The sequence below is a fragment of the Glossina fuscipes genome, unplaced genomic scaffold, assembly GCF_014805625.2.
Source record: "Glossina fuscipes isolate IAEA_lab_2018 unplaced genomic scaffold, Yale_Gfus_2 1, whole genome shotgun sequence".
NCBI classification, from domain to species: Eukaryota; Metazoa; Arthropoda; class Insecta; order Diptera; family Glossinidae; genus Glossina; species Glossina fuscipes.
In genome coordinates, this window is record NW_023998415.1 from 43,710,901 (window position 1) to 43,719,280 (window position 8,380).

The 8,380-nt window shown below is 31.2% G+C and overlaps 1 protein-coding gene across 6 annotated transcripts in view; it reads right to left on the reverse strand.

Moving 5' to 3' along the window:
* LOC119632684 (band 7 protein AGAP004871-like) overlaps positions 1-8,380 on the reverse strand; it is a 71,433-nt gene that overhangs the window by 14,870 nt on the left and 48,183 nt on the right. For 3 of the 6 annotated variants that reach the window (XM_038025713.1, XM_038025712.1, XM_038025711.1), the window contains 2 exons: positions 467-579; positions 119-191 (listed from right to left, as the gene is read on the reverse strand). In XM_038025713.1, coding sequence (XP_037881641.1) covers positions 119-191; positions 467-579 — 186 coding nt within the window. Of the gene's footprint in view, positions 1-118; positions 192-466; positions 580-821; positions 854-939; positions 976-8,140; positions 8,371-8,380 lie in introns of those variants that run through there. The other 3 variants (XM_038025714.1, XM_038025716.1, XM_038025717.1) reach the window with 3 other exon arrangements.

Here is an 8,380-nt window from a genome sequence, read left to right on the forward strand (position 1 = left end):
TTTCGGTTTTTGTTTTTGTTTTTGTTTTTCATAAGCATTAGAACAGAAGAAAAAAAAAAAAAGAGGGAAAATAAAGATGCAGTGAAAACAGTTTTTACCAAAGACTTACAATACTTACCCGGGCCTTTGGCACCGCCTTGCATTAAACGACCCAAACGAAATATAACAGCTCGCTCATATTCCTGCACCACCTGTATATATGCACACACATACATACAGTTTTTTTTTTTTTTTTTTTTTTTTTTTTTTTTGTGAAAAAAATGAAATGAAATTTTCTGCCATTTTAGTACTCCGGGGCACAAGTAAAATATTATAACACAGTACTCTTTCTTACTCTCTATGTGTGATGATTACATATATAATCCTTTTCTCTCTCTCTTCACATATATATATATATATATATCTTATATACATATATATATATATATATATATATATGGGAAAGAGAGTATAATAATAAACCCACCTTGAAACATACAAACAAACTAAACGGTAGCGTTAGTATTACCAAAACCACAGAGAGAAATATTAGTACGGTACCACAAGTGGAAGCTTTATCATCGCTCACATCATCTTCAGCTGTAATGTAATGAAAAACGATTTCGCATCAGAAATTAATGGCATTAATAAGTGGGACGAGGGGTGGGGAGGTTAGTGGGGGAGGGTCACACAATACGCTTATATGTACATATGAATGTAATTGTAAATGCTTGATGGTGCACCATAAAAGCTAACTAACTATTAAGTGAATGAACCTTTTAAATTATAGTCATTTTATTAAAAATTTTAATTGAAAATACTTGTTTTATATTTGTATTTACTTTTTATCCTTTGTGTGTACATTTTTATATTTCTTCTGTTAATTTCTTTCTTTTTTTTTTTTTTTTTGTTTTCGAATATTTCACTTTTTTTCCTTTTCATTTATAACATTTCACTTACAACGTATAATCGTCCGTATTTGTTTCGTTGATATATCTGAAAATATACACAGGCAAACAAACATTTGTACAGTATCAATGTTTATTCACACGGGCGCGCATATACATACGTATATACACGTGCACACGCGCCTCTCTTACAATACAATTACTTTTCACTGCTGCTATTTTCGCAATCGCAAACCGCATATTCAAATATAAATGAATTTATTATAAACGTACATACATACATACATACATACATACATACATAGCGCATATAGATTTAATAATCGCATTAAATAAACTTCGCTCAGGCATCATTGATGAAAACATGAAAACAATAACAACCGCATCAACAACAAAAATCATAGCATCAATAACAATAACGACAACAACAATAACAATAGTGGTATAACATAAACTGTATTTCATATGCATATTGCTATGGTTTTATATGCACACACACACACACATATATATATATATATATATATATATATAATTGTTACACACATACAGAGAGAGAGACACAAAACATACATACAAATACGCACATAAGCATATGAAAATATAAGACATACGGACGCGCGTGGATGGACACAAAATAACAAAGATCAGATTATACGCTTACTTAATTCATATTGTAGGTATGCAAAATTGAAAACGACTGAATGCATTCAAAACTATAGATAAATGAAAACTTTGTGGTAGTGCGTTAGTGGAACCACAAAGGCAGATCATTTTTGTGTGCAATTAAAAGTTTTCAATATACATCCAATCCGGGAGAGCGTAATTTATTATCGAAAATAATAGTTTTTTCCTTTGTTATATAAATGTATGTGTATGTGTACGTATGTTTAAATAAATAATATAAAATTCATTATTACATTATTACATTCGCCATAAATAGTCGAGTAAGTAAGGAGATAGCGATTACGAAGTCCATGTCCGCTCAATCGATAAAGGGATAAAATTTACTGATCGGGCACACACCTACTGGACTTTGGCCGCCATCTCCCTATGTCGTTATCTTTCCTCACTGTTCCCAACTGTTATCACGTCCCTGTCCACTTAATAATTGATTATATAAAAAAAAAAACCGTGTGCTGGATTATGTTATAAGCAAAAGTGCGAAGAGAAGAAGTCAACTATGTCTTCACCATACTGCCTCACTATTTCATTCTCTATCAATTTCGCATGCTTTCGCCATAGGTAATATCAAGGCTAACTGATGCAGTGCCCGATATATGGCTACATATATTCTGTACATCTCGTTGATTGAAACGCTGCAAATGTTTGCGATAATCGCAATTGTTAGCCTTCACAGAATTCTGACAGTTTTTTTAGTTCCATCCCGTACCTAATACGGCCAATAGTATTATGGACGAGAAACGTGGATTATTGTCAATTATTCTGATTTCTTAGATAATTAACTCATTTCGCGCAAAACGCTGCTTATCCATTAATTGATTTTGCAGATTCTATTCTTTCGCAACATGTTATCGTTGTGTGATCACACGCAATTAGATGGAGCGGTGCTGTGACATGTTCCGAATGGCATGGCCATCTCGTCAGTATGCTTGGTATTTTTGTATTTTTTTTTTTTTTTCACAATCTTTGAAAGAACTAGAAATTAAACATAAAATGCTTTCGGAACAGAGATGAGATGTCCAAAGCGGATCGGATCGAATGATTGAAAAAACTGCATTCGAATTGTGTCGCAAAAGTTAAATGTTGTGCTTCGGAATCATTTATTTGCCTAAAGTAGCTTTAACCAGCATTAATCTATCATTATCTATATCGATCGAATTTGTAAAAGTGAAACATATTTCGAGATATTCTTTATTCATTTTTTTGATTTTTATTTAAATGAAAAAATTATTAATAAAATCATTATTGGCGTTAATGCAAAAACTTCGAGATATTTATTTATTTGTTTTCCTTGCTATTTGTATATGTGCAGCAAATATACAAATATTTTAATATTAATTTTTAATTTTAATTGTTCAAACAAGAACATAAAAGTCGGGTAAGGCCGACCATTAAATATTCTATACGATATTGCCTAATAAAAATCCTATTTTCATTATAGAGCACAAAAGTTGTATCTTGGTTCTATATAAAGGCAAATTTTTCATGTGCGGGCCCAAAACACAACCTAATGTAGTACAAGTTTAATGCTTACATAGGCAGGAGGCGTAGTTGGTCCAAATTTTATAGAGTATATTTTTGTATGAAATTACTATTATGGGTCAATTTTCATCATCACATATTAAAACTTAGACTTTTGTGCTCTACAATGAATCAATTCCCTTAAAACTTCTTATTAGGGTACGATCCAAAAAGTATGCCGAGATGATCGAAATTCATGAAAATATGTCAAAAATTTGCGAGCAATAGCTTAAAGACAAATTGGAATGGACAGACAATAGATGGACAGATGGACAGACAGGCTTAGATCATTGATTATATTCAGATTATAATTGTGAATCGATAGGTACAATCAATGGGTGGGTTTATCTTAACCCCTTCTGCATTTTATATACGTCCGAGCTACCTTAATATACCCTACACCTCAAGTGGTGTGAAAAAAACCAAGGGAGACAGAGAGATAGAGAGAGATAGAGAGAGAGAGAGATAGAGAGAGAGAGAGAGCTTGGAACGTATGCTGGATATCCACGAAATCTCTCAGTTTTGAAATGCGGCGAACGAGGGACTAAGTCAAGATATCTCCAAATGTAACTTTTTAGTATAAAGACGTTATCGGTACTCACGTCACAACGCCATATTAATATTTATTCCAGTTTGTTCGAGTTTGTTCGAGTTTGCTTGAAGTTATTGAATATCAATAATAAGTTGGACATGACTTTGCTCTTCAGCCTTCCTCCAATATATCCTCCACTCTTGATGGGTGTAAATTGGCAGTGAGAGCTGGACACATAATATTAGAGAATATAGAAAATAGCTTTAATATTTAAACTTATAGTATGCAGACGTAAAGCAAACTTAGATACGTTTGAAAGAATTTAGCGCCTGTCCTCGCCCTGTCATTGTACTATCCTTTTAAATATAGTCCGTAAACAAGATTGGTATTGCATTTAAAAGCTTCGACAGAACGGAGCGATCTTTGATTTGTTTCAACTCGTTGGCTCTTTGGCGATGTTAATATCACTTCGGGTGAATGTGTTATATTTTATACCTTTAGTTTATTTCAATTGCGATGATCTTGGTGTGCAGTTAAATTAATTACATATAATTAATGTTAGATAGCTATCGGCAATGATATATTTTTATTGTTTGCAATGTCATCTACATGTCAGAATGTGAAATTTTTGATTAGCTTAATATTCTCGATCGGTATGAAATGTTAAGACGACTTCTTTATGTCCATTGTTGGTTTTCCCGAAATTGTTACAAAAACTCGATATATATATATATATATATAATTTTTTTTTTTTTTTTTTTTTTTGAGTTTCATAGGTTAAGTAGAAAGTAGTTGTAGTCCTCTTTTGAGAAATCCTTCAAAAGATAATTTTTTTTTTTTTTTTTTTTAAGTAACTTTAAAATTCAATTGTTGAGTAAGAGTTTGTAATTTTTTTTTTTAGTTTTTTTTAGTTATCTATTGATAAGAAGTGGACTGACTGAAGAATACATTATCAATTGAATGAAAGTGTTTTTTAAACAAACTTAAAAATATAAATTAAATAATATAAACTTGAATATAAATTTGAATAAGAAAAATGTGGAAAGAGAATGAAAAAGAAATAAAACGTTTATATACAAGTTTTGAAATAAATGCACGTCCGTAGTCATTGAACATAAAACCATATGCCAACAAGCTGAAAATGTATCATTGGTTCTTTATAAAAGTTCGCAAAAGTTTGACAAGAAATTGTTTTTAACAACATTAGAAGAACATCGCAAAAAAGTCGAAAAGTTTTTTCGAGTTTTCTATTCAAATTTTTTGATGTCAAAATTAAATTATGAATATCATAAAAACACCATATTGGGATGCGGTCCACGCTTAAATACCCTACGCTACTTATTACGTTATTCGCATAACGATTTTTCAAAGTAAAGCCATAGGCGGAAAGTGATCGAAAAAGTCCTTTTATCAAAATATTTCACAAGTTTTGAACTTTCGATGGTACACAAGCATAACAGACAGACAGACAGACAGACAGACGGACAGATGGGCAGAGACAAGTTTAGATCAATTGAGAAAATGAATCTGTATCGAGCGGTATACTAAAAGAATATTTCAAGTCTTTCTGTGTGTTGCACTTAGATAGCCTTGCGCCACAATTATCGTAACATATAATGATTTCAAATATTAGAAAATCAGTCATAGAGTCAGTCAGTTATTAAGTTTATCGAATTGAAAATGTCAAGACATGTAAGTGAGAAAGCATCCATCATTGGATCAGAATGAATTTATATTAAGAAAATTACTCAGAATAATAGTCTTACACTTTTCCAAAGAATATGAAGCTGAATGCAATTGGATGACTTACATCAAGCCGAACTAACCTAAGATGTTCGATGGCGTTTAAATATGAAAATACGTCATCCGTGTCGACGGAAAATTCCTTAACCAAATTAAATATTTGAAAAAATTCGAAAGAGATAAAAATATCATTGATCAAAATATATAAAAGTTGAAAGAAAGCTTGCTCTATTGGTCTGGAAGACGGACTATTTTCTAAATAGAAACCAAGGCATTCTACAACAAAAAATCAAAATTAATAAATTGGGATCGTTTCGATTCAACGGTTTACTGACATCATTGTAAATAATATCGATTTGAAAGCTAACGAAAAATGTCTTATGAATACTAGAAGACGCTAGAAGACTTGTTGATATGGATCGGCCTTAATGAACTTGTATTGGTTGAAGAATACTGAGATATTAAAGTAATTTAGGCATCGCCCTAAACATGTATGTATGTGTATCTATGATTTCCAATAATTCGCGAACTGATTTTGCAACAAATATACCTTTATAAATACGGGTGGTAGGGATATAAATAGAGAAGAAAAGATGTTAGTGCAAATTTTTAAGATAAATATTAGTCGTAAGGTTAATCCTTGACGATATAAAAATGAGCAAAAATCTTGAGGTCTTGAAGTTTTTTGAATTTTCATTTCAGCGAAGTAGTTATGATATTACAACGTAGACAAGACAATGCAAACACCCGGAGATATCTGAGAGTACATCTTGTAAATAAGGGAGAAAAATTCCCAAGAGACAGTAATGCGTTAGTATAATAAGATTCTTTGGGAAGAAAGTTTCCCAAGAGTTATACTTAGTCAAGCATATTTTCAGATAAAGAAAGAACATATTTAATGGTGAGACAAATGGTGGTCACGACGAGTATCGTCCTGAGCGATAGTGATACCAAAACTAGTATTGAAGTTTTCAAATGCCATAGAAGGCATTTTCTCCGATCACTCTATTGAGTGTAAGTAATAGTTAAACTTTTAAATCCATTTAGTGCTCTGGTGGAATGCACGCTATGCATCATGCTTTTATAGTGTGCAGGTGAATAGTTTTTGAAATGCAAATGGATCAAGATAATTTACTCTTTTACATAACGACGTAAGGTTAGTTCCTTGTAAAGTGTCAGAAATTTACAGATAAAAAACCTAAGCTTTCCAAGATATTTCAATATATTGAAATTGCCGACTCACTGAAATGGACATATTCGATTTTGGTTGCTTAAGTGCTCCGAGAAAACCATTTCCCCTTTCTTAGATATTCTAGGCCTCGCCTTTTAAACGCTTGTTCATGGTTGGTTGATAGATTTTAAATGTTGTTAATAGTGAACACTAAAGTAAAGCGCATATTTAAGTTTTGTGTGTGCGTGTGTGTGTGTATGTTTATGTCTATGTATTGCATTGAACGGACTAGAAATTACATTTCATTAATTCATTTCGCAGTAATTTAAATCTTCATATACCGCTGATTGTCTGTTTTTAAAAGCAATGCACAATAAATTATAAACAAAAATTGAAAGCGTAAAGAAAAGATTTTTCCAACAAAGCAAAGTAACAAAGAATAATTTCGCTTTAGGGCGAATGCTTGATATATATACGCCATTTCATCGCTATGTTGGTATGAGAGTGGCTTGTTCGCTATGAATATATCATTGAGTCGATCGCATCGAACGTCTCGTTGACCTATTTGAATATTTATATGAAACCGATATGAATTCGGTATTTGTAGTGAGAGTAACACTTTGAAATTCTCCTTTTCAGACTTGTTTTACTGATTTGCTTATGCCCATGCTCATGATCTTCAAATTTTTGTTTGCAAAAGTCAATCGAGAGTATTTATGTAAAATTTTCTTGTCTTTTTATCTTAATTTTGGAATTTAGGTTTTTAAAAACTCCCACGTCCACCGCTAACACAAAACGCTTACGCTTTTACAAAACTTTTTTTTTTTTTCAATTTTCTTTTACTATTGTCATGTTAAGTGTGGAACGTTTGTACACATTTGCCTCATATTAGTAATCTGCTAATGATTAGTAAATTTCTACCTATTTGTTGCCGTTACAAAGTAAACTATAAAATGAATATTTATTTGTTCTTATATTGTATACAAAAAAAAAAAAAAAAATATTCACAAAAGAAGAAAAGATTACAGCACTACGTATAAGCCATTATGTTACGAAAAAAAAAAAGAAAAAAAAAAGAAAAACTCTCATCTCATGTTTAGGTCGGCACATTTTATACTACTTAACCTGTTGAAGGACAAACACAACGATTAACAATGAAGAAAAGTATCATAATATTGTGACATAAATGTCATAAAATATGCCAAGATATGAGCAACAATAACACAAGTACAATTACTACACCTACATATATATATATATATTACATATATATATATATACATATATATATATATATATATATATAACAAATGTAGAAAAAAAAAAGAAAAAAAAGAGAAGAAAATAATTAAACGAGATGCAAATATCATATGTACACATATATACGCAATATACGTACATGCATACATACATTGGTGCATTCGATAAAACCTTAGGAATAGATTTAAGTTTTATGCAATCAGTATTTATGGTTAAACACATAATCAATTATACACACACATATATATATTGATGTATATATACCTATTTATCATTACGTATGCTCTGTGCTTAGGCTATTGTATAAATAATAAATAGAAATGTTTTGTAATGAATTCTTACGCTGTCTCTGCTGATGTAAGGGAACAATTGTCGCTCTACGTTGATCTACAATCGATAATGTTTCCGGCATATTTCACGATTATCCTGCTTCTCTGTTTACTAAGTGACGACGAAGACGATGATAATGACTCTTCAGTTTATAATTAAAAGCCAACTCTATTCCGTACGCAAAACAGAAAGGAAAACTCAACACTCGATTTAATAATCATTTGAAAATTTTTTCCTATTTTCGATAATTGA